At 39.9% G+C, this 25,525-nt stretch overlaps 3 protein-coding genes across 3 annotated transcripts in view; 2 read left to right on the top strand and 1 right to left on the bottom strand.

Moving 5' to 3' along the window:
• The first annotated feature begins 260 nt into the window (after positions 1–260).
• On the top strand, positions 261–3,463 carry LOC103361479 (uncharacterized protein C2orf72 homolog). The gene is made up of 3 exons (XM_008287563.1): positions 261–1,020; positions 1,572–1,685; positions 2,108–3,463. Exons 1-3 carry the CDS (start codon positions 270–272, stop codon positions 2,203–2,205), a joined length of 963 nt encoding a protein of 320 aa, XP_008285785.1. The 5' UTR covers positions 261–269; the 3' UTR covers positions 2,206–3,463.
• An 842-nt stretch (positions 3,464–4,305) lies between these two features.
• The window catches only part of psmd1 (proteasome 26S subunit, non-ATPase 1), a 41,609-nt gene continuing 20,389 nt past the window's right edge, over positions 4,306–25,525 (top strand). Inside the window, exons 1-16 of the mRNA XM_008287566.1 lie at positions 4,306–4,475; positions 5,600–5,643; positions 6,290–6,363; positions 6,564–6,733; positions 6,957–7,165; positions 7,480–7,623; positions 8,500–8,726; positions 9,236–9,296; positions 9,420–9,548; positions 9,682–9,770; positions 9,882–9,960; positions 10,059–10,232; positions 10,390–10,501; positions 10,912–11,108; positions 12,640–12,735; positions 13,317–13,381. Coding sequence (XP_008285788.1) covers positions 4,460–4,475; positions 5,600–5,643; positions 6,290–6,363; positions 6,564–6,733; positions 6,957–7,165; positions 7,480–7,623; positions 8,500–8,726; positions 9,236–9,296; positions 9,420–9,548; positions 9,682–9,770; positions 9,882–9,960; positions 10,059–10,232; positions 10,390–10,501; positions 10,912–11,108; positions 12,640–12,735; positions 13,317–13,381 — 1,886 coding nt within the window. The 5' untranslated portion in view covers positions 4,306–4,459. The remainder of the gene's footprint in view (positions 4,476–5,599; positions 5,644–6,289; positions 6,364–6,563; positions 6,734–6,956; positions 7,166–7,479; positions 7,624–8,499; positions 8,727–9,235; positions 9,297–9,419; positions 9,549–9,681; positions 9,771–9,881; positions 9,961–10,058; positions 10,233–10,389; positions 10,502–10,911; positions 11,109–12,639; positions 12,736–13,316; positions 13,382–25,525) is intronic.
• Positions 14,380–22,499, bottom strand: htr2b (5-hydroxytryptamine (serotonin) receptor 2B, G protein-coupled). The gene is made up of 4 exons (XM_008287564.1): positions 22,265–22,499; positions 21,232–21,848; positions 17,104–17,304; positions 14,380–16,195 (listed from the first exon to the last, which is right to left on the bottom strand). The coding sequence occupies exons 2-4, from the start codon at positions 21,491–21,493 to the stop codon at positions 15,237–15,239; spliced, it is 1,422 nt and encodes a 473-aa protein (XP_008285786.1). The 5' UTR covers positions 21,494–21,848; positions 22,265–22,499; the 3' UTR covers positions 14,380–15,236.

Genomic DNA, 25,525 nt, shown 5'->3' on the forward strand with positions numbered 1-25,525 from the left:
ATTCAAATTAATATTGTGTGTTCAGCATCTATTAAAGATTAACTTCATTATCTTTAAACATGCCTGTGTTGCGGTTATCAGATTGCCCCGCCCACTTTGCGCATCAGCCAATAGAAATGCGCGTCGTTCCTTCATCCCCACCGTCCCGATTGGTGCTCCTGATGACCGTGAGGAAGTGTTTGTATCAGCCGGACAGGAGGCTGGCTGGGAATCAGTTTGACGGATCACTGTTTGGAGAAACGGATCCGAGCAGCCGCGATTACGCGAGGATGGCGGACTCGGCCTCCCCGGAGGACACGCTGCCTGAGGAGGAGAGGGACTTTCAGAAGGTCGTATCTCTGATCGGAGGCAGAGAGAGGATCTATTTGGTCAGTGACGCCTGTAAAAGTAAAGAGGTGGACGGAGACGACGTTGGAATACTGCAGGAGTTCGTACGTGACATGTTCCACAACGGCAGCCCTGCGAGCATTAACGGCCAGCTGCAGCCGTGTCCGTCCGGCAGACACGACGACGCTGCAGGTGAAAGCGTTTGCTGTAAGACAGAGACCGGTAAAAGCAACGAAATCCCTCTGACAGCGAGGCCCAAGGATTTGGAATTGGGAGAGGAGCGAGAGAAAGAGAAGCAAGATGGAAATGTCCAAAAAACTATTTCGCGGAGGGCGAACATTTACAGCCTGAAGCGGGCGATAGACTCCCCAGTCATCATATTCATCTTTAGAGAGACGTTTATCAGCCAAAGTCCCAACGAAGTGTGTCTAAAAGAGATCCTGAGAGACATAAAGGCGCGCACCAAACGTAGCCGAATAGCCCGACCGGCTCTGATTGGATTAATACGCACGACACAGGAAAGCGCCGAGACGCGTCGGTGCGCGCAGCAACTGGAGAGTTTGATCCGCGCGGTGTTCCATAAACAATCACCGGAGACAATATGGGTCGGCTGTTTCATCCCGCAGACAGAGGACAAAATGCTCAGCATCAAGAAAAACACCTGCAAAGTCATATACTCCTCTCAAACAGCAGGTGTAATAACACACACGCTCCATTTTTATGTTTTACACGTAAATGTCCAACGAAAAAGTAACTTCCTACTTGCATTTAGTGTATTCTAATGTGTGATTTGTGAAATCTGCTTTTTGTTTGCACAAACACACACAGGCACACGGTGACACACATGTCACATGTCTGTCAGTATGAAGTTTGAACCCTGGCAGCCTAAATTTAACCAGGACACCATGCAACTTTGAGGCATTATGAGATCACCAAAATGGAAAAACAAGCAGAGAATATGTGGACAGACTGATAGATAGAGCAGCCTCAGTTACGATACGATCAGGGTACACACTCTAATGAGTATTATTGAAGTTGAAGCACCAGGCAAACAGTAATTATCTGTGTTAACGCACTCTATTGTGCAGGTCAGTCCATGACATTCACAAGACCACACATTTTTGTACACATTTTTTCTTCTCAGGCATGGCCACAAAGGCCTGGAAACAAAGGGAGCATTGATGAAACAATCAAGCCCTTAGATAAGCTGCCAAATTGTTAAAGTGCTTATTATTGCCTTTCAGATCATACCGGGGATAGAGGGAACCCACTTCTCTGGCCATTCCAATGTTGGTTTAGGCCTCAGAGAGAAGAAGACAGAGGCCAGGCCAACAGCTCTGCAAGCAGCAGGCAAAGAGGTAGCATGAATCGTCCAAAAATTCAGTCTAACCGATACGGACACAGGCATTTAGATTCCCAGTGAATGTTGTCTTTAAACTATTCTTCACTATTCTTCTTGTTCCTTTTATTTCTCTGGATCCACTCTATACACTTGTTCAGGGTTGTCATGGGATTGGAGATTGCGCAACATAGGCAAAAGGCATAGATACAGGTTGCCAGGCTGTCACAGGGCCAGCAGACAAACACATTTACTCAGTCACTCTGTACTGGCTTATCTTGGTGTCAGATTTACAGGCTGTGGTGTAGAAATAAAAATCTGTAACTAAGGGAAGCAAAGGAGACCAGTTCAGCCTCAATATCATTCCAGTCAGATTATATAACACTGTATAGATTACATTTTATTCAATTTCACAGTAAGTCACAGTGTTTTGTTTTTTAGGCGACACTGGAAGCCCCGATGAAGGCGTCCCTCTGAAAACCGATGCCTTGTCTGCTGAATCTCATGTGAATGGAAACCCAGCTGGAGAAGACAGCTGATGTCAGAACACATGACCTGCAGGTCCATCACTGTGAACAGTCGTGCTTTTACTGTGAAAAGTTGGCTTATTGGTGCTACAGAACCTTACCATATTACAGCCGACATGATATCCGAACTGAAGCAGTATGCTGCTGGTGTACGCACTGTGTTGTACAATAGTTAGCCACAAAGGGATGTGTTGTACTTGTAACCTGCTGATCAGTTTAATACCACAGTATTTTTTGTTGTTGTTTTTTTCTTTTTGACAGAAGCCCTTTGATAGAAACTTGCATATTATAGGCTGAGACTGCAGTAAAGAAAGGCAGGCTTACGGCGTACATACACCTTTAACATGACATTTAATCAAGTACAGGAGTGGGTAACTATCTGAAAGAAATGGCTCAGTCCCAGCTCACTGTGTGTCAGCTGGTTTGTGTGATTTTGATTTATCCAGGAATATACACTACTAAAGCACAATATCGACAGATATATTAGGGGCCTTAAAGTGGACCAAGCTTTATTACTGTACCTGACCGTAAAAAGGATCTTTGCTCCAAAATGTTAGTTTTTACTTTGTGTATATTTTGCATTTTCTCATGATGACACAGCTCTTATGGGACCAGATAACCTGGATCACCGGATGTAGATTGCAGATATAATCCTGCCATTTCCGGCTCTTTTAATGTGGCTCTCTTCCCCTTTCGCTGTCTGCAAAATGTAATTCGTTATGGGAAGCAGCAACAACAACAACATACCACAGTAATTTCGAGTTTTCCTGATGATTTAGATCATGCAGAAAGGCTACCCTAGTGGTTTTTTAAGTGAACGAGCCGCTTTTTTCACAGTTCTCGCCTCTATGTGTGCAAGTGTTTCACCAAAACAGTTCCACCTGTCACTATTTTAAGGGGACTCCTGGTGCTGTATCCTACATTGAGCTCCCCCAAAACAACTGTGATTGGTTTAAAGGAATCCAGACGAACTCGTGTTTTTCTATCTGTAGCAGAATGATAATGAGGTGCAGCTTCGTGAGACTACAGGCCAGGTGAAGCACTGCACCTGCTGCATAGAAAACTGGTGTAACTAGGGATCATAAGCGGCCAAGCAGGTTTTTATGTGAATTTTTTGGAATTCTCACTTTCATTTGATAGGATCGTGTGCCTTAGAGAAGTGCTATTGACACTAGCATTATCTGTTGTAGAAATGTAACTCTGCTTGTCACTTTAAATGCATTTCTGTCAGCTACTGGTTCGTCCATTCAAATAAAGACATTCAAACTTGTGTGAATGTGCAGCTCTGTTTTAAGACCCCTCCCTGAGCCTGGTTCTGATGAATATCTCTTCCTATTAAAAGATAGTGGTTCCTTTCCACCAACACAAATATAAATGAGAAAAAGAAATATAAATAAGGAAAAATATGACATGAAATTAAACTTCATTTAAAAAAAAAAAAAGAAACAAATTTAACAAAAAGAACACTTGTTCAATGGAAATCAAGGGATTTTTTGATTTTGTTGGCCTTTCATGTGTATTTTTGGAGGGTTGTAGCTTCTAAATTTGTCAGATTAATCGCTATAATTAATGATGCTATAGGGTCTTAGCCCTAATATTTATTACAGTAAGTATAAAAAAGTAATTTTATATAATTTTTGTGTCAATCATTAATATTTCATTTGCTTAGGTAAATTCACACCATAAATAACACTGTAGGCTTTTAATTGCACAAATTATGTCTGCGAAGTTAGTCCGCCAGTCTTATTTATCTACTGGAAAGCACGCTGGCGCAACAGCTGTTGTTTTAAATGTTATTTCACTTCAAGGGCTATGACTTGACTGTCACTTGAGCAAACTGTTCACACGAGAGCCAAAAGAGCTGTTTCACGTCAGACTGCCTTTTGAAATGCCGGTTCATAAATTAGATACGTAGACATAAAATATATTTTTACAGTGGTTTTATTTATAAATTTGATCAAAATGATGCTATTTTTAATTCTTGAGCTAATGAGTTGTTCAACAGTAGAGTACAAAATTTATAAAATAATATTTTAGTTGATCTTTTTACTCAGGCGCAAAAGAAGCCAGCCAATCAAAAGGTCCTTTAGAGGGGGACTTGCGGTGTTGAACAAAAAGAACCTAGCAGCGGCTGCGTTTGGTTCTACCCGTTGTGCTTGTTCAGATACTACAAATCTTTTAATTTTCTTTCACTCCCTCGAAAATCGCACGGAATTCCGCCGTCGAACCAGGAGCGAGGGGCCGAGGAGGAAATAAAGATCCAACCATGATAACATCCGCCGGTAAGTCGGAGAAGGTGTCTTTATTTTGGTAGCCTTCAACTTTAGCTAGCTGCCATTGATTTAGCTGAGTCACACAGCTAATGTAGCAGTCAGTCAGCCGTTGACCGGTGACAGCCAACAAAATCACAATTTATTCCGTGTTTCACCGTGTTTTTCAGGAAGGAGACATGCGTTATTTACCGCAACGTAGTTAAAGTACAGGAAAATTAAATTCAGTTTCAGCATCGGCCATGCTAACAGTCTTGTTGAAGTAATCGGTCCTGAGTGCTCTGTAGCAGCTACTCAGCTTTGATCGTTACAAAAACACATTTTTCTTCATCTTTGAAGCAATTCCCCAAGACATACGTTTGAATTAAGCAAGTTTATTGAACAACTTTGTATCTTACATTGACTATATGTTAAGTGGTTGACAGGCAATGTTATAGAATAATTAAAAATGATAGACCTAAACAGTTCAAAACGGCAAAATATAAGAAAGATGGAAGTAGAGTACGAGTAGAGTAAATGATCAAGAATAAGAAATGTCAAATTAAACATCCTGTGTGCTACTTACAGTTTTGCACAGAAGCTCTGATTTGACATCTGGCCTGTACGTTGTGCTATTCTCTGCTACATTTTTTTAAACACAAAATAAATTAATACATTAAAAAAACAAACCAAACGTTTTGGCCTTGGCTGTAACCTGCAGGTGTATCATGAAATGTAACTGTAGTCCCAGTATTTGAGCAATGCCTTCCTTTGAATGGCTGGCCTTTTTATTCACAAGCACCGGACATCTACTCTATAAATACACAAGTTGTGTATTAAGCATGAATTTATTAGCTACTACTGTATTTAATAGTCTATGAGGGAGAAGTATTATATGTTATATGCCATTCTATTGAACATGTAAGTTCCTAGGCTGCATTGAAATACAGTATGTAGCTGTTATGGTTTGACTGGATATCGATACTTATTGGACTGTATATTCAACATTTTCCAATTATTAGTATCGTTATTTTATATATATGTGTGTGTGTGTGTTATTTATTTATTTTTTGAGGATGTTTAAAATCGATACGTGGATGAAAAAGATGACATGTGAACCTAATCAATTTCATTTTTCTCCCCTCCTTTTTTTAAAGCTGGAATTATCTCACTCCTTGATGAGGAGGAGCCACAGCTCAAGGTAAGAATGGGTTGCAGAGTAATGAACAACTGATGAAGTGGCAAACTCATATGCAGGTGTTTTATGAAATCGTAGACATCTGTTTATAACAAGCCATCATATCATATCATAAGCCAGTGCAAAAGATTTTTGCATGTACATATTCAGCTGCTTATTTAAAAACAAAAAACAACAACAAAAAAACACTCATCTCAAGAATTGCATAAGTGGTTTCGTCAAAGTCAGCATTGCCACTGCAGGTTTCCTCAGGGTTTTGGTGCGCTGCATGTTGTTACCACATGAAGTATTGAGGCTAGTAAAGAAGTTTTGGGATCTGCCTGTCCTCCATTTGCAATCTTTGATTTGACATCCGATGCAAGATGGAACAAGAAAACAAAGACCTCTTCGCACCTTGTTATGCATGCCTCAGATTTTGATTGTGGTTCCAGTCAGCTTTGCTAAATGCTACTCTTCTACATTCCTTTGAAATTTTAGTAACTGTAACATCAAAGTTGAATTTTCATGCCGACTGCAACATAAATAATGTTTTGTTTTTGTGCCTAAACTATGAATGATAAATTAAGGTAGAGTGTGCAGTGAGACAGATTAAATCAAAGATGGTACGTGTGTAATTGTGTATCTGTAATGTGTTTGTTTTTACTTGCAGGAGTTTGCGCTGCACAAGCTAGATGCCATTGTGAATGACTTCTGGGCTGAGATTTCAGGATCTGTAGATAAAATGTAAGTACTGTTAATGAGTCTGGAAGCTGTAGTTGACAAAGGAATGCAACATAGGACAGAAATAACTTAAGCTTGGTTTACTTAATTCTGTGTTTGTAGCATGGAGAAAGATACATCCTTTTAAATTCAATTGTGATACGAAAATGCGACTTGCTAGTGCTTGTTTCAGTCCTGTGTAACCGGCTCATGTCTCCCCACAGCGAGGTCTTGTATGAGGATGAGACTTTCCGGAGCAGAGAATTTGCTGCCCTGGTGGCCTCTAAGGTTTTCTACCACCTCGGAGCCTTTGAAGAGTCTTTAAACTATGCTCTTGGTGCTGGAGATCTCTTCAGCGTCACAGATGACTCAGAATATGTGGAGACCATCATTGGTGAGTTTTCCAACAAAAATACTCTCTTTGGATGCTGCTATGTTGTGTTTTGTATCAACAGCAGGGAACATAAATAGAAAAAACTGAAAATCTTTACTTTGACTTTACACTTCAAGCTCATCAGCAATTGTTTTCGTGTGGTGAACACATATATTTAATAGATATTGACCTGAACACTAAAGATGGATTTAGGAGTTTAATGCGTTTCTTCTGTCTGCTTCAGCCAAATGCATTGACCACTATACCAAGCTGCGGGTAGAGAATGCTGAGCTGCCCGAGGATGAGGAGAAGAAAAGCATCGACCCGCGCCTTGAGGGCATCGTCAACAAGATGTTTCTGCGTTGCCTAGATGACCACAAGTACAAGCAGGCCATTGGTATCGCCCTGGAGACCAGGCGGCTTGACATGTTTGAGAAGACCATCTTGGAATCGGTCAGCACCTGTTGTCATTCATGGCAGATTTGAGATTAATTTGTAATGCTTAATAAATCTGTAATACTCAGCAGAATAGCCCTGAGTGTTCAACAATAATCTAGCATAGTTTGCATGAGAAGGCCATAAAACTTTGATTGAGTTTAGTGTAAGAAATGTGTTAACAGTTGTCTTGATGACATGACTTGTACAGGCAGAATTCTCTTACAAGAGTAAAGACTTGGATTTTGATTACTGCTGTTAATTAAGTTGTTTCTTTATTGTCATGAGACGTGTTAGTAATTTGCAACTTCTTCTTTTCTCCTCTCATTCAGAATGATGTTAGCGGCCTCCTTGCCTACAGTCTCAAGGTGTGCATGTCACTGATGCAGAACAAGAAGTTCCGTAATGAGGTTCTGCGGGTGCTGGTCAAACTCTACATGAACTTGGAGAAGCCTGATTTCATCAATGTCTGTCAGGTAACCACTGGACTGTCAAACATTTATGTATCATCTCTCCGACTATTCCTGCTGTGCAATACATGCATGTTATTTGCAAAAGAATTTATTTTACTTAGTTCTCTTTTCTCCCTATTTAGAAGAATTGGTTTTGACCATGTTCAGTTTTTTCCAACAGAACCTTTGATTTGCAACACAGTGGCATTCATTTGGGACACGTTTCCCTTATGTCTTGGAAGTTGTAATTATCACTGTTTTGATGTTTTCAGCACTACTTTTGGAATTTTAACAGGGACTTTTACATTTTTTCTTTTTGTCTTGGTTCTTTGATTACTTGCAGTGCTTTTATGTATATATGTAAGTTGCATATGGTCATTGACTTGATGCTTATTTAATATTGATAAATGAAGTAAGATTTTTTTTAACCAATGAATGGTCATAAAATAGTAAAACATTTGTTTCTAATTCTGAACAACCCAAGTTAATGTATTTAGATTGTTTTACTCGACTGACAGTCCACCATCCAGAGATACTCTGTTGACTATGCAGTATGACAAAGAAACCATGAAATCCTCTCACATGGGAAGCTGGAACCAGCATGTTTGCCATTTCTACTAAATGTAAAACTAAAAACTGATTATCCAATTAGTTGTTCTTTTCCTTCTTGACCAATTGTTATTCAACTAATGTTTTTAAGTCGACATATACAACTCGTCTTCTTGTGATGGTAAAACCTCACCAATGTTTGCCCTGAGTCACACTGACAGTTATTCATGTGTTTAATGTTGTGTAACAGTTTTGGGAACTGCTATTTACTGTTTGCTCTAGTTTCACAGTATTTGGTTTGCCAAAGCTTTCTGAGCCTAACTTCTATTTTCCCTTTCCTCTCTGCTGCAGTGCCTGATTTTCCTGGATGACCCGCAGGCTGTGAGTGACATCCTGGAGAAACTAGTAAAGGAGGACAACCTGCTAATGGCCTACCAGATCTGCTTTGACCTCTATGAAAGCGCCAGCCAGCAGTTCCTGTCCTCTGTCATTCAGAACTTGCGTACCGTTGGAACTCCTATTCCTGCAGTTCCTGGCTCTACAAACACAGGCACTGTGCCCACGCCCGACAAAGACAGGTAGAGAATAAGAACGCAACTAATACCTAGCTTAAAGCACCTTGTCTTGGTTCATGCTGACAAAGGTTTGGGGCTTGTTCTTGCTTATAGCTCTGGTTGGGATGCTGTGTGTTGCTCGGAAAGCAACCAAAATCTCAAAAATTTTCAAGCAAGGCAGGAAAAGTGTTTTGTTAAGTCTATAAGACATCACTTGCTATACAGAACATTAAACGAACCAGAGAGAACTTTTTTACACAAGATCAGATCCTTGCATATCAAAATGTTTCATATTCAGTCCTAAAACTTTGGTCTTTAGGGTGCATCTTCTTTAAATGACATTAAATCAAATCTGGAGAAATAACCTGAGCTAAGGTAAACATACACATTAAATATTAGAGTTTTAATAAATATGTGGTGGACCTGGCAACACGAACTAAAACTGTACATTAGATTATTTGAGTCATCAAGTTAGTTGCTTGTATTGAAATCATGCAAAATTTATAGTTTTTATTTGTGTGTTTGTGTTACAGTGACGCAATGGAGACGGATGACAAGGCTGGCAGCTCCCCTGCTGGAAAGCCAGCTGAAACGGTAACTATTTTGGATTGTTGGGTTTCCTTTTGTGACACTCGGTGCCGGTTAGTTTTCTGTGTCTAAATAGTAAAGATTTCATGTGATTGTCAAATCATTGTTTTTCCTGTCTGTGATTTGCAGAAAGATGAGCCTAAAGACCAGAACGCCAAGATGATCAAGATCCTTAGTGGGGAGATGGCCATTGAGCTGCACCTGCAGTTCCTAATTCGAAATAACAACACAGATCTAATGATTCTCAAAAACACAAAGGTAATGTAGTTTAGCAATGGGATGAATGACTTGGCAATCAGAAATAAATTAAATACTGTTTGATGAACTGAAGGTTTGCAGAAGTCACTAAATCTGTTATGACAGCTTTCATTTCTTTCCTCTGTTACTCCAGGACGCAGTTCGAAATTCAGTGTGCCACACAGCCACGGTTATAGCCAACTCGTTCATGCACACAGGAACCACAAGTGACCAGTTCCTCAGGTAACTGTGCTGTTAGAATGAAAAACAAAACGCTGCATAGATGGCATAAAGAGATGAAGTAAATAACTTACTCTGAGTGAAGATGACCAACGTTTTTGTTTGTACTTGTAGAGAAAACTTAGAATGGTTAGCAAGAGCCACCAACTGGGCAAAGTTCACAGCCACAGCAAGTCTGGGCGTCATCCACAAGGTAAAGTTGTGCCGCTGCCATAATACGACAAAGCAAAAATCGTTTTATTCTCTTTTAAATATCTATTGAATCTTAACATGAAATGCTGTGTTTTTCAGGGTCATGAGAAAGAGGCACTTCAGCTCATGGCCACTTACTTGCCCAAAGACACTTCTCCTGGCTCTGCCTACCAGGAAGGAGGAGGCCTGTATGCTCTGGGACTGATTCATGCCAACCATGGCGGGGACATCATTGACTACCTGCTCAGTCAACTCAAGAATGCCAGCAATGATGTGAGTACTTTTTAATGTTCAATTTGAATGTTTGCTTTTTATCCTGTAAATATTATATGTCGCTTCAGCAAAAAGTTTGTTGTTAAGATCAGCAGCTAATTTTAGTCAGTGCGTCAGTGAATTCATTTATGTTCTCTGTGATGCTCTCGTTTTACAGATTGTCCGTCATGGTGGTGCCCTTGGCCTGGGTTTGGCTGCATTGGGCACAGCCAGACAAGATGTTTATGACCTACTCAAGTCAAACCTGTACCAGGATGATGCTGTCACTGGTGCGTAGACCCTTGATTTAGTTAATTAAAAGAGGTTTCCTGAGTTTGATGGTGGTTATTCAGTTTGTTCCACTCTGCTCTACTGACTAAAGAGGTTATCACAAAAAAAAATAAAACACAACACACGTATAAGTATTTTTACCTTCTGTTTGCCCTGAGCTTCTCTGATAAACTTTGCTTACTGTTAAAGTAGTGTTGCACAGAAGTGTCACACATCCATGACAGAATGATGAAATGCATTGACATAGATTTGGGTTTTTATTACCTTACCTTTAAGGAATATGTATTCAAAGAAATGTCTCTCATACGCGTTGCTGTTTAATCGAGTTGTGTAAACACTTAACATCTTTTTTTTTTAAACAACAAAAGAACAAAGTGAGACATGCTGATATCATCATATGAACCCACAGGTGAAGCTGCAGGCTTGGCTCTGGGTCTGGTCATGCTGGGCTCCAAGTCAGCTCAGGCCATCGAGGACATGGTGGGCTATGCTCAGGAGACACAGCACGAGAAGATCTTGCGTGGCCTGGCGGTGGGAATCGCTCTGGTCATGTATGGACGCATGGAGGAGGCTGATGCCCTCATTGAAAGCCTCTGCAGAGACAAGGTACAAGCAAATCATGCACACCATGAGGTCAGAAATGCGATATCCCCCCAAAACGATGATGAAGACTGTAGTATTTTAACATAGGTGCAGCTTATGCATATATGGATGTGTGACAGAAAAACCTATATAAAGAAGCCTCGTAAGGTTTTTTGGCAACCAAAAGCCACAAGAACAGCTTTATTGTGCCTTGGCATCGATTGTGCAAGTTTCTGGAACTCTACCAGAGAGATGTAAAACCATTGTGCCAAAAAAATATTCCTTCATTTGGTGCTTTGATGTTGCTGATGGAGAGGCTGTCTTTGATCCAAAATCTCCGATAGAGACCTGGTGACTGTCAAGGATATAGATTAAAATTCACATCAATTATTTACTCTTCAAACCATTCAGTGACTCCTTTTGCTGTATGGAAGGAATATGCACACAGAGCGGGCAAATAAGGAGACAGACAGGGCTGCTCTAAGGTTTATGGATTTTGTTTTGGATGCACTGACATATCCCACTGGGATATACCCTGGTATGCCAAATGACCACTGGCTGTCCTGCTCGCTAGACCTTCCACACATACTGCCAACTTGTTTAAAGAGTTGGGTGTACACAATAGACAGCATTGTGCTAAGAATATAGGTAGACTGACTTCTCAGAATTAATTAATTACATGAGGATGAATTTTGTACAGAGATGTTCTTGACACTGAGCATTTGTGAGCTCTGGATTGCTTGTATTCAGGAATTCAGCCAGCCGTCTTCTTTGTGGGGAAAAAGCTAACAACAGTCCCTGCATGTTTGGATTCAGAGTGTGCAAGTAGAGGAGGGGCTGTTCCTCGACAACTCTGTGTTTGTGTGAGAGAAGGGCGAGGAGGGACTGAGCAAGTTCATGCGATGCACACAGCTCTACAATGAAACAAGATTTTGGCCATTTTAGGTGTGAAAAATTGAAAATCAGTATGTGGCAGTCAGTGTTGATATTATGGTTGACTGACACAAATATATCAGTGTGTGAGGAAGCATTGCATCAGGATAAAAATGTGTCACCATAGGATAGACGTGGCCACTCAGAACAACTTTGTAGTGATTTACAGTGATCTTTTGACTTTAAGGGAATAAATGGAGCCAAACTATGCCAGCAAAATGCTCCAGCAAGTCACCGAAGCCCCTCACTTTAGGGGCAAATATTCTGTTGTTTTTTTTTCCCTTCAGTTTGTCACCTCTTTGTACTAAACCTAAACATATGAACCAACACACGTTTGTTTAATCCATCATAGGTTAAAAAGTCAATGTGCAGCCTATAATTCATTGCTCTCTTAAAGCTTGTTGTTGCAATGCATAGATGTTTAATTTAGTGAGTCCTGTATGCACCCATTCAACCCCAGTTGTGTGTATTTTTATGTCACGTTTGGGGCTCTTCCTCTGTATTGTGTGCCAGGAATTCTTCTATAAGAACTGGATGGGGAAAATGACTCAAACCGTGTTGATCTTATATGTGCAACCAGACAAAGTCTTTCAGCTCTGCTTTCTTTCACTGTCTATAATAGGACCCCATCCTGCGACGCTCTGGTATGTACACTGTGGGAATGGCCTACTGCGGATCCGGGAACAACAAGGCCATTCGACGCCTGCTACATGTCGCTGTGAGTGTTTCCTTTTGCTCTTGTTTGCAGAGCTTTTATGAAGGGAGGTGAGGTTTATCATGCTGGCAGTGAAGCAGAAGCCAGGATCCCGGACTGCACAACTGATGCTACTTATTTAGGTGTCATATTTATGATTGTTTAATTTGTGCTGAGAGTAAATTATTTGATGAGGCATTAATTATTAAACTAACATTTCACTTGCTCCAGACGCTTTGGTAGTGCTCAATTCAGCTAGGACAGACAGCTATTAGTCCTGCTCACGGCATTATGAAAATCACCTGTATACATTTTCTGGGTTAATCTTGCACAACTTTATTTTAAAATATAAGGGTCAAAGTGGAAGTTTAGGACACAGCAAAGAATATGCAATAGCCAATGGCAACTTTGGCAAACAGCATTTTGCAGAAGTGTGAACAACTTGTTGTCCTGTAGGTGGCACCTTGTGCAAGCTAATGTTGTTAGAGGGTGTGATAGTGAAGCCTCGTTCACTTACAGAGAGACATACGGGAGCTGCATCATTAATTAATTTCAGTCTTAGTATCAGCTTTACTTATTTACTTGCTTTGCTTGTCTTAATTAAGGTGAGTGATGTGAATGATGACGTCAGACGTGCTGCTGTCGAATCTATTGGCTTCATCCTGTTCAGGTAGGATCCAGATCTTTCAGCTATCAACACCCTGTTTATTTATTTACTTACATGCACCAAAGGCATGTCTGCACCTATGACACATCACTGTTTATACACATACAAAATGACACATAATTTGGCTTTATTTATGGGGTTTTTTTTGCCTTACATTGCCCTAATTTTTAGTTTTGCATAAATGATGAGCTATATTATTGTGATATAACAATTAAGACGCCCAATTTCCAGTAGTTTCCTGGTTTTTATGGAAGAAGTTCCTCCGTTAGAGAGAGCTAGAGGCTCTTGTCATTGTCACTCACACATTCTTCTCTCTAGCTATTCTTTGGGATTCATCACTCTTAAATAGATGTGAATGTACCCATCAGACACCAGAGCAGTGTTAAACAGATGGCCTAGCCAGCGCACAAATATCAGTGTCCATTTTTAAGCCCAAAAAAGGCTACGCGATATTCTGTGGGATCAATTGGCTGCTAGATAAACCTTGTGTAAATCATCCCTTTGTTTAGAAAGACTTCTGAACCAGAACAATTTAGTTTGCCTACTCTTGTCCAACTTCCAGTCCTAATGGGTCAAGGATAACTCCTGCATCTCCTCCCCCCCAACGTGCACACAAAGACACACGGAGGACAGTTTCAAGTTCGAATATCTTGTGTTTCTGCTTTTCATACTAATTCAACAAAGTTCCTGTTTCTTAGCAGTGATACAGAGTTCAGCGGTCTTTGCAGAAATTAAATGATGACACACAATTTGCATGAAAAGCTAGTGGAGCCTTTTACAGATCTCACATTTTTGGTCAATTGTGATTATTTTTTTGATAATAGGGTTGACTGTAACCTGGTTAGGCTTTTATGTGTTTGGATGTCTGCGGTGTTGTTGCTTGTCAAATTGCAATAATAAGATGTATCTCTTTAGCTCAAAAACAAAGAAATTGCTGCAGAATACACTTGAGCAGTGAAAGAACATTTTCTTTAAGGTTGGCAACACAGAAAGTATTTTATTGAACACATTTAGGTTTCCATTGAATCTAGATTGAGTTCTTTCTTATATACAGTCTTTCATTCGGAAACCGTTTTAAACATGTCAAAACAGCAGGCTGCAGCACACATACAAGAGTGCTTTCCAAACGTCCAGCAAGTACAAATACAAGTTTCATTTCAAGAGTGCAATGCATTTACAAGTCTGTCTGCAGAAGAGAGTTGTGGTCTTCTTAGCAAAATGTAACCATGTGGTCTGAGATGGTTTACAGCGTATTTTTAGGCCAAGTTGAAAGGATCAGCAGAGGAATATATTATGTACTGCATTCAGAGTGTTTCCAGGTTGTCATAATGTCTGGTGGCCTGAACTTTGTTGAATTACAACTTGTGTTCTTTTCTGAAGTAGACCTGTTACAGGTTATCTTAAAGTTATCTGATACAATTCAAGGACTCAAAAACTCTTGGTGTATGCTATGAACAGCCTCGCTGAGAATTCACATTGTTAATATAGCTTGCCTTTAGGCCTGTTGAGTTAAATTTGATCTTATACTGTACAGTCACATGTTTAACTGAGGGGTGGGATTTGCGTCTGAAAGGTAGCATTTTCGTTTCCAAATGATGCCAGTGAAAATACAGCCATGTTTTGCTTTAAAATTATAGATGTAAACAAACAGCAGTAGCATCAGATAACAGCAGGTGAGCTTTTGCTGTGCAATAAGTCCTGCCATCAAATGATTTGTGTATCAAATGGAGACTCTCTGGCATTTTGAATATATTACATATGGGGCAAGCCTTTGTCTTTTAAAGAGATGAAAATTTTGCACCATAAATCTGATCCTCTTCAAGTGCTCCCTTTAGTTGGATGTATTTGTCTGGTGTCTCTATACGCAGCTAACATGCTCCTGCTGCTTACCATCATCATTTTCAGTCAGAAGTATAGTGTCTAACAAAACTCCACTGGATGACTGTGCAGGTGCTTGCCGACACCTCAGTGGACTTTGGTAGCTCACTGATCCGATGCCATTCTTCACTCCTCGCTTCATGAACAGTTTAGAGTTCTCTGCCATGGAAGATCTGAATGACATCCTTGTAAGGGTCCAGTCTGTATTTGGTGTCTTTGGAAGTTGTCCTGCCCCATTACTCGAACAGTTTTTGTAGTTACAGGTGATATACCGTGCAAACGCCTCCCTGAAAGTTTTGTTGAATAGTGTGTAGACCAATGGGTTAATGCCTGATGACACATAACCCACCCAAACGAAGATCTCCATGAGGCGGGAAATTACGTTAGCATCACAACTCTTGCATAGCACAGAGGTGATGTTTGTAATGAAGAAAGGGCACCACATGACAACAAACAGGAGGAAGACTATGCCTAGCACTTTTGAGGCACGTTGCTCATTGCTCAGAGTCTGCATTGACTTCTTGCCCATTGTTGACATCCTGCGAAAAGAAATTTCCTCTCCTGTAGGAGCGTTCGTTGTGCCTGCGTTTGGTTTTTCTTGCATCCTGGGAAGTCTACTGTCCAATGTGTTCCTTTGCTCACCTTGAGGTGAAGTCACGGTCTGTTCCCTTTGGAAAACTGTGGAGACTGTCGAGCAGCTAAAGCGCTGAGTCACCTTTGACCTGAGCAAATAAACCTTCTTGCGCAACACTTGGACAGTTAGTAGGTAGATCACCATCATGATAGTCAAAGGGAGGAAGAATGCTGCCAAGGAGCCATACATGATAAAATCCCCGAAGGTGTCCGTTTTCAGCAGGCAAGTGTGATTACTGTTGAAGGTGATGTTGTTGGGAAGGGGGTAGTTCTGTAGCCCCCTAATTGGAATCAGGATTGCGATACCTGAAAAATGACAAGAACAGTTAATACTGGCAAGCATTGGCATTTTTTTATTTTATAACATTGAACTGAGAAATGAATTCTAGAATTTTTTTTTGCGATTTGTTACCACTAGCTACTGTAATTTTTCTTTTTCTCACTGGGAAATCGGTTGAATTTTTCGTTCCATAAGTATAGTGGTAGAAATGGAAGAATATTTATGTTAAATGAAAGGGTAGTTTGGGATTTAGGGGAATCTATACACAGAAATACAATGTAGTATTCATGATTGTGTTCTCTTTAGTGTATAACCTGTACTTCAGAGTCACTGTGTTTATCTTATGCCCCTCATACCTACATATGGAGCAAGTCCTCCTCTTTAGAGCCTGCCATGTTCCTACGGTAGCTCAGAATGAACGAATCAAACACTGGTTCTAGAGAGGGCCTTTTGTGTTATGTTGAAGTGAAGGCCATCATAGATTCTCCCACACACTTGGAGAGGGCGGGTGGTGGAGGGGCTTTACTGCAGTATGTAGCCTCACAGTAAATCGTACACACTGAACCTTTAAGCTGCTGGTGTTTTGTCATGTTTGCTGGTGAACATGTTTTGCTATCATACTATTTGATGTGAGTGTTTTGTTTTTGTTGAAACCTTTGGTGGCCCAAAAACACTGGACTCCACTCTCATGACTGTCAGTAATTGTGATAGTACCATCCCATCCCTTTCCCCTAAATGTCATAGCTGGTTGGTTGCTGTTTATACAGTATTTCTTTTTATTGCATCCGGCAAATGTTACTGTGTCTATGAACTGCTATGCATCTTATGCCAAGCTGTTGGAAGGCTGAGAAATGACTTACACAAGGTAAAGACTGCTACAGTGCTCTGTAAAAACTGTAAAAAAGGTTACAAAAAGTTGAACTGATGTGCTTACAAATGGATATGATCCACACCAGTGCAATCTTGACCAATGCTTTGGCTCTGGATTTGTACTGGCTGTGTTGGATTGGCTTCTTGATGGCAATGTACCGATCCAGTGAAATGGCACAGAGGTGCATGATGGATGCAGTAGAAAACAGCACATCGAGGAAGAGCCAGATTGGACAGAGGAACTCCGGAAGAGGCCAATCAGAGTCTAAAGAGAAGATGAGACAGAAATTAATAGAGGAAGACGATAAACTTTTGGAAACAGTGTCTCTGCAATTAGTAGCTAATTTAATGTACTTGTGGTACAACTCATTTTCATTCCAAAAGGAGCTTGGTCTTACTACCAGTTATGGGAGATATACCACAGTGGCAAAGGATTAGAAGTAGCACTCATGCAAAAGATTGGTGTTTGTTTATCTCTGAGGAACGACTTTACTGGAAAGGGAGGGTTCACAGACTGTTTATGGAGCTGAAAGCTCTGTATGTAGATGTGGTGGAGACTATGCTTAACGGTAGTGTTTATTTTCAGTTCCAGGCATAAAACGGGCTAGTAATTGCTCTGGCTTTTGTCTCATCACCTATTAACACTGCAAAAGACTATTGTTGGAGATATTCCTTTACGTAATTGTCTTTTCTTCTGCCCCCCTCCCCTCTTTTACTTGCAGTTTTTTCTTGTTGCACTTAAGGGAAGTTTGGAGTCATAGTTTGGATTAGATTATATCTGGAGGGTTTGTTCTCTGACTAATACATAACTTGTTCTCAGAGTAAACCTTCTGTACCTCTTCTGCGAAGTGTTAATTCCTATGCCAAACTCAATAAACAGAGCGACTGTATTAGTTTTATAATGTTCATAAAACATTTTGTCCTATACCATAGCTCTTTAAATAGTTATATAATATTGTTGTGGTTTTATAGCTTGCCTTTGAAAATTTCCTCGTTTCACAAAATGCCAGCTCATATAGTTTTATGGAGGGTAATTGATATCCTGCAGTTTCTGGTTACACAAGGCTGTGCTCAGTTACTTGCATAGTAACTTGTCTTACTGCAGTATTATGTTATTTTCTTTTGTACAAGCATTAAAAAATGCCCTCATTTCATATTTTTAGAATTTTGGTAACTTGGCTCTAGTTTAGGTGAATAAAGACAATTGCATTTTAAAAGGACAACAGCAAAAAGACTGTATCTCCATCTTATTTTGAGCAATGTCACATTCGTCAGAATGAAACTTAAGTATGTGGACAAGGTTTAGCTATGACAGACGTTTAAATCACATCCATAGACGTGATTGATAACTAAAAGTAGATGAGGCTTAATAATTACTCTGACCCAATGTATAGTTGAAAAGATGTATGAGGCTTTAAAGGACCAGTTGTTAAGGCACCAGCATGGTACTGCGATGCTGTTGCAGAGCTTTGCAGATTTACATCAACCTGTAGTTGCCTGCTGCCACTTGGAGGCAGTGTAAAACATAGATGGAACAACTGAAAATGAAGATTGCTCTTGTTCGTGTTTGAGCTGCTTTTGGTCCTTTTGCTCCTGCCACATTGAAAACAGAAGTCACAGTGGAGTGGAGTGGACTGAAACCAGTCCCGCTGCATCAGCATCGCTTATAACGCATGCGTTTTTCATTACACCAAAAGGACTCTTTACCATTTGTGATTCAAGCCAACCTTTTAACCAATAAGCATTCGGTGTATGTGTTGCATCACCGCCAAGGGTAGATGGACTGTTGGCAAATTCGTCTCAATAGCCTCGATGGTGTTTGAATTCTAATGATCATTTTCTATACGGAGAGCTGCGCAATCCTATAACATGATACACGCCCAAAGTTGTATCGGTCTATGTGCTTGAGTGTATTTTTTTTTATTTTCAACTTGGGTAGTGTTGCTTACCATTGTTTCTCTCTCCTAATTACCTCAAGCCCTGCCTATTTGGGAGATTAAAGCCCAGCCCATCAAGAACTGCCCCACCGACATGACCTGCAGATACCCCTCACTGTGATCTTCTAGGTCACATCGTAAACAGCATTGGGGAGTGTGTGTGACCTTATAATAATAATACAGTTTTAGTTATTGGTGCCCTTTAAAACAATCAGGGACACGTTACTAACAATAGTCCTTAGAGTAGTTTGGTGGTGATATTGCCAGTGTAACCTGTCCTGTAGTCTGGCAGTTTTACTATCTGCTCTGTTGTTAGCTCTGCCTTGCTTCACACCAGCCTTATGTACACAGTTAACATGTATGTTTATGCCGCCATGACCTCTTCCTTCTTGTCCTCGTACTTTGAACTTCATCTCTCTAAATCGCCGTTGTTTTTTTTCTTTGTTTTTTTTTTGCTGTGACAAGGGCAGCAACTAGCCATTATTTTTAATACTTGTTCATCTGTTGATTTTTTTCTTGAATAATTTACTAGTTGTTTAGTATATGCTATACCAGAAAATGTTGACCAGTGTTTCCCAAAACCCAAGATAATGTCCTTGAATGTCTTATTTTGTCCATAACCCAAACATAATCAGTTTACGGGAGAGAAGTAAAGAAAACATCAAATATTCTTATGTAGAAGCTAAAGCCTGAGAATTGTACTTTTTTCCCCTTAAAAAATTAAACTGATTATGCAATTATCAAAATAGTTGGTGGTTAAATTGCTGACAACTACTCGATTAATCGTTGCAGATCTTATTGTAGGCCAGTAATGCTGTGAACTCTGTGTATTTTAATTGGCACAGTGCTTGCACACATTTTCATCTTACTGCATTGAATCTCAGGACATTTTGTTTAGAATATATTTAAATAGCTTCACAAGGCCTTATATATATATAAATAAGTAAATAAGTGATTGTTCAAAGATGTCCATGAGCTCTGGTTTCTTTTAGGTTTTCAAGCTTTCTGTTTTTTGATATTATACCGGGTAACTTTCGGTCTGTCAACCATCTCAGCCTCTTCATTTGAAACAACTTGAAAGGCGGAAAGCTTTTAGCTTCTTTTAAACACACTTTGTTTTCTGGCCGAAGTAATAATATGAATAAGTGTTATTATAAGGAGTTGTTAAACTAAACAGTTGATCATTCACTTATATAACTCTTAGGTTAAATAAATTTACTGTAATTTCAAAACCCTGCCAGCTTTGATTCTCTTTTACAGCAACCCAATCTTAACGTGAACAGGATGCATGCAAATAGCTTTTTAAAAAAATCTTATTACAAAAGTAGATGGAAAAGTACATTTATTCTGAGGCTTTTATCTTATGATTAGAGAGATGAAAGCAGCACTTATGACCACTCTGACTTGTGTGGTTCCTTTAGTGTAACACATTCAGTTCCCATGCAAAACATAGTGTTTGGAAAAGAAAACACTACAAATAGCCTTGTGCTACACTATACTTTTGCACGTGTAAAACATTATTATGATGTGACTCATTGTCCTCTAATTGAATTAATGGAGACTTGGGGATGTCTGAATTTTGTAGCTGTATTAAAATACAGAGAATAGAATTCTAAATCAGTTCCTATGCAGCTGTGTTTACACAACACTGTAACTGGAATTATAATAATTTAGCATATCTCTCCAGAGGTAATGGTCCTCTAGCACAATAGTTCAGTCCCAGCTGTGCAGCTGCTACCACAGCAAAACCAGAGGAGGAAGCAGTGTGTTTATTGTCCACTATCGCTTGTTATATTTCATCGTATTTCATCAAGAATAATTTGTTTAGAGATGGTCGAGTATTCCTCATAAACTATTTTTACCCTCCATTGCTACTGTAGGTTTGCTGCTTGTTTTTGTAGATTATTAAAGCTACCAAAGCTTAAGTACAAATGAATGATGAATTGGTGGAACTCTTTGGAGGATTTACATGCTCACTCCTACATTCACTTTAAAATAGTTTATGAGGTTTTTCAGATCTTTTACCAAAGTTTGTTTATTATTAGCCAGCCCATGGTGTTTACAAACAGTTCAGCTGTAGCAAAGTGTCACAAAAATGTCTGAGATTTATGTTACATTTCCTCTGGATTGTGTTTAAAAAAAAAAAAGATCTGGACATTGAGGACAAGGACATAATTCTCTTGACACTATCTAATATTGCTTTGGTATTGCACAGGTTATCCTGTTTCCAACACAAGGCCCCATGCTAAACTTACTATAGAGAACAGTGATGAGCGCAATGGGCATCACCAGGACTCCCACCAGCAGATCAGCTACAGCAAGTGACATCAGGAAGTAGTTGGTGGCATTCTGCAGCTTTCTTTCAAGCGAGACAGCAAGGATGACCAGAATGTTTCCTCCAATAGTGGGGATGATGACCATGACAATGAGCAGGGCCGCCCATTTCAGCTGAATCTCAGGCGTTTCACCCGCATGTGAGCTGTTGGCCGCAGGTTGTGCCACGACTGGCTGAGACATGGTGCTGCTGAGATTACAGCGGGCCTGAGCGTGGGTCGGGGCTCTGATCTTTCTGGTGTTGGACACTCGGTCAGCATGGTCACTGGGTCCCACAGGCAAGGGCACAGGGTAGGGTGGGGCGGCTCGAGCTCAGTGCACAAGAGGCTTCATGCCTTGCGCAGTGTGCAGACCAAAAGCAATAGCTGACTATCGGTCGAGGGTCTACTTGTTGAAGAGGACAAAAAAATAGCAGGTCCAATGCAATAAACTCCAATTCTGGCGATAATCCCACTACGATTAGTACTTCCACAGTGAGATGTTTGCAGGGATCCTCATTTTCCAAGGCAGCTAATAGTCTTGTCATCCACTGCCTCCACTTGAAAGAAGAAAAACGTTTGTTAAAAGGGACAGCTTGTTACCCATTTGCTTTAATTTGTCTGACTGATGGCATAATTACGAGACATTAATGATAACAAATGATGAGGGTCTTTCCTGATAATTGACACTCACTGTTTCCACATTATGTCAAAGAAATGAACCAAACTGGAAAACATGAAGAAAAATAGCTTCCAAGCTTTTTTTCATTGCTTTTGTGGTGCAGTTTATAATAATTGTAAAATAAATGTAGCAAAGGGTGGTCTAGCATAGCAAATCCCTTAATTTATAAGTTTACACAAATTAACAACTTGATGTATTTAATCAAAAGTAGTATATGAATGTGTAGGTTTTTGAGATATAGAAATAAAATGCAGTGCAAATTAGTATTATCATGAGCTTGCAAAGGTTTCCTACCTGCTCCCCAAGGTAATATTTCTCGTACTTCTTTGCCGATCTTCTTTGGTGTTTAAACTCTTGAAATATTTTTCCAAGTCAGTACGTCTTACCTCTCGTGAATGCAAAAGTGACGTTCTCACTCAGTGCGTTTCAATCTTTGCACACCTTGTGGTATAACATCCTTTTTAACGTCCCCTATGTCATCCTTATATTTCCACCCTCCCTTAATAAGAGCGCTGCTGAGACTGCCCTCCCTCAGCTGCAAAACTTAAATCTGTCGTAGTCTGAAGCAGTCCATGATGTGGAATTTGCTTTGCTCCCACATGTTGGAGGAACCCCCAGTCTTGCTTCGCATCACCTACCGCGATCACAGGTTTAAAACTTTCAGATGTTGTGGTTCCTCTGCCTCTCTCCCATTCCCACTCGCTGCCTCTCGCTCGCAGCCTGTGATCAGATCACACCCTCTGCCGTCTCGTTCGCTCTCTCACTCCTCCCCTCCCTCCCCCTCCGTCTTGCAAGTGAGTCAGACTCTATACAAAACAGATGAATGTCTTTGTGCTGGCAACATGCCAGTGGTTCTGGGAGGTAATTTCCTTCAACACAGCCGTCCCACTGTTTATATTTGTCACTTTCTGTTCTCTCCTCCATTGGAAGCAAGCGGCGACGGGGGAGGTAGGAGTGGTGTATGCGGAGAAGCCTCTTTGGTGGTGGTGGATGCTTAAAAAATGTACTGCATAGCTTTCCCCTTTAGTCCCCAGTGAGCTCACACTTTCAGGCAAAGTAAGTCAGTCAAATACAGTCGTATTATCTTGATAGATACACCATTGGGTCTGGCAGTAAAAGTTAAAAGATCCGATTTTTTGTATTTCATTCAGGACGCCTATATCCACATAAGATAATTTGTTCTGTTTATCTTCCTTCGCTCTTCCTTTTCAAATGGGTTTGGTTTAGTATCTTCCGTCCCAGGGGAAGTGTTAAATTGTGACAGCAGTCAGAAGAAAGCAAGTTTCTGAACATTCACGTCTAGTTTTAACAACCAAACTTTAAGCACAGTGATTACAGGAAAACATCGGACTTCACCTTCACCTATTTGCATAATACTTTGAAGGAAGTAAGCAGCTGGTGCGCTGACTTCTATTATGTTAGATTCATTTTCAGAATGACATCCAATTTTGCAAGTTCAGACTGCAACTTAACAAAACATCTGAGTAAGTGTTGTATAATGTGTAAGTTATGTTCTGAGAAATATGCAATATGGCATAATTTAAGAATTCCACCGTGCACTTTATACTATGAGGTCATTGTTTCATTAATTTACATTTTGGCAGTGGCTCATCACTTACAATTATGGCAATATACCGTACTCACCCATAGTGTCAAACCATCTTTCTCTTAATGATTAGCACATTCGATGCCTTTTTTTTTCTTTGTTTACCCCTTTGCGAGACATTGGTTGAATTTTTAATTAAATTTAAGTGTCAACAGTAAACACCACACAGCTTCTTGGCTTGTCTAATATTAACATTGTCCAGGTGTTTTCATGATGTGTTTGGGTGACTGGTTGTAACAGACAGGAAGCAAGCTAATGAGATCTGCTTTCTTACAGTGAATGTGCATTATGCAACAGACAGACACATTTCATGTGGCAGAGTGCGGCTATAATTTGTTTGCTTCTTTCTCAACCTTTCAATGGCCGTGTTGCTGCCCAGATCATCACATGGGACCTGTAGCGAGAGGGAGTCATTAAGTTGTAGCTGTATCACTCACAGCATAATGCAATCTGTGGTGCATGCATTAATAGTCATACAGTACATTAACCAGACAAGTAAAAGCCTTGTGCGTTTCTGTAACATTTAAGTAAATGTGTGTTTTCAATCCATTGTTAGTGTTTTATTTAATCAGCTTCTTGGGTGAGTCTCTTTTTTTCTTAACTTTTTTTCCCTTCTATCTTTTGGGTTTCAGTTCATTTGGAGGTTTATAGGTCCATCACACATTAATGGAATATTCCAGTAACTCTAAATACAGACACCATTGCTTCAGTGCTTTTTCATACGAAACAAATGCTTGGTATCGATTTCTTCTCTGAATCTGAGTTCTATTTTGATTGTGGTTGAAAGTAATTAGCCTGTCTTTTACTTTGAAAAGGTTGCAAAGGCTTTAGATGAAACAATTTTAAAAACCCATGCCGAAGGTTTCTCAGTTTTGCCTCAAGGGACTTTAGTCTTCAATCGATTCCAAAATTTATCTTAAAATAGGTCTGGGTGTCTAACTATTACTAAAGCTCCTACGCTTTAGATGGCATAGTTCATACCTCTTTTTATAATGGACAGACAGTCTCCCGTGTTTTTGCTGTAAATGCAAGTGTTGAAGAATGAGGAACCTTGACTCACCACCTACATGTTGATCAGCTTTATTAAAGACGTCTGATATCGCAAATTTGTCCCTGAGGACTTTGCGATCTGGTCTTTATCCAAGTATGGATTGAAAGGGCATCGTCAGTCTACCAGAATAGTATAAACTCCATCCCTGTAGGCGAAACTGAAAGGTGATCTAGATCTCCCAGTGATTGCCATTTGTGATCTTGTTAATTCCTCCTGTAGTGGCTGAGCTGAGCTTCTAATTCCAAACAGGCCAGTGGAGATTACCCAGTGCGAACATGCCTCTGTATTAGGGGCTAAACAAAATGTGTGAACCGTTACACTTATTTAGATATAATATTCAGGACTATATTGAGGCTGTTTATTAGTTCCAATCAGATAGTTTCCTCCCATCCGAGTTATTTTCGTTTCTCCTCCATATATGCATTTGAGTCTTCAGTGTTGAATGAAAACAGAGATTTAAACATCTTGGCCACATGTACTGTTGTGGCATCAATAAAAAGTAGCTATAGCTCACATAATGATGTCGTTTTATTTATTGATTTTTTTTTCTCCCCCCAGTTTCTTGTTATACCGGATTTTAATAGTGATGGGAAGTTCGGCTCTTTTCAAAGAGCCGGCTCTTTCAGCCCCCAAACGACTCTTGATTTATAATCTGTAGACTCATATTTTAGCCTAACTTGGCAAATATGAATGATTTGTGTGTTGATAAGCCCTTTTGAATGTAGTGCTTTTATGAGAAGCCTTATAACGGCCTAATTTTGTATATTTTTATTTTACAAAAGCAGGCATTCTTACTTTTGTTTAATATTTTAATCAAACTTTTAATCTTTTTTTTTTTTTTTTTTTAACATGAAAACAAATGAACAAAACACTGCAAACAAACCCACAGAACAGAACA

This window comes from Stegastes partitus, unplaced genomic scaffold, assembly GCF_000690725.1.
Source record: "Stegastes partitus isolate 25-593 unplaced genomic scaffold, Stegastes_partitus-1.0.2 Scaffold507, whole genome shotgun sequence".
NCBI lineage: Eukaryota > Metazoa > Chordata > Actinopteri > Pomacentridae > Stegastes > Stegastes partitus.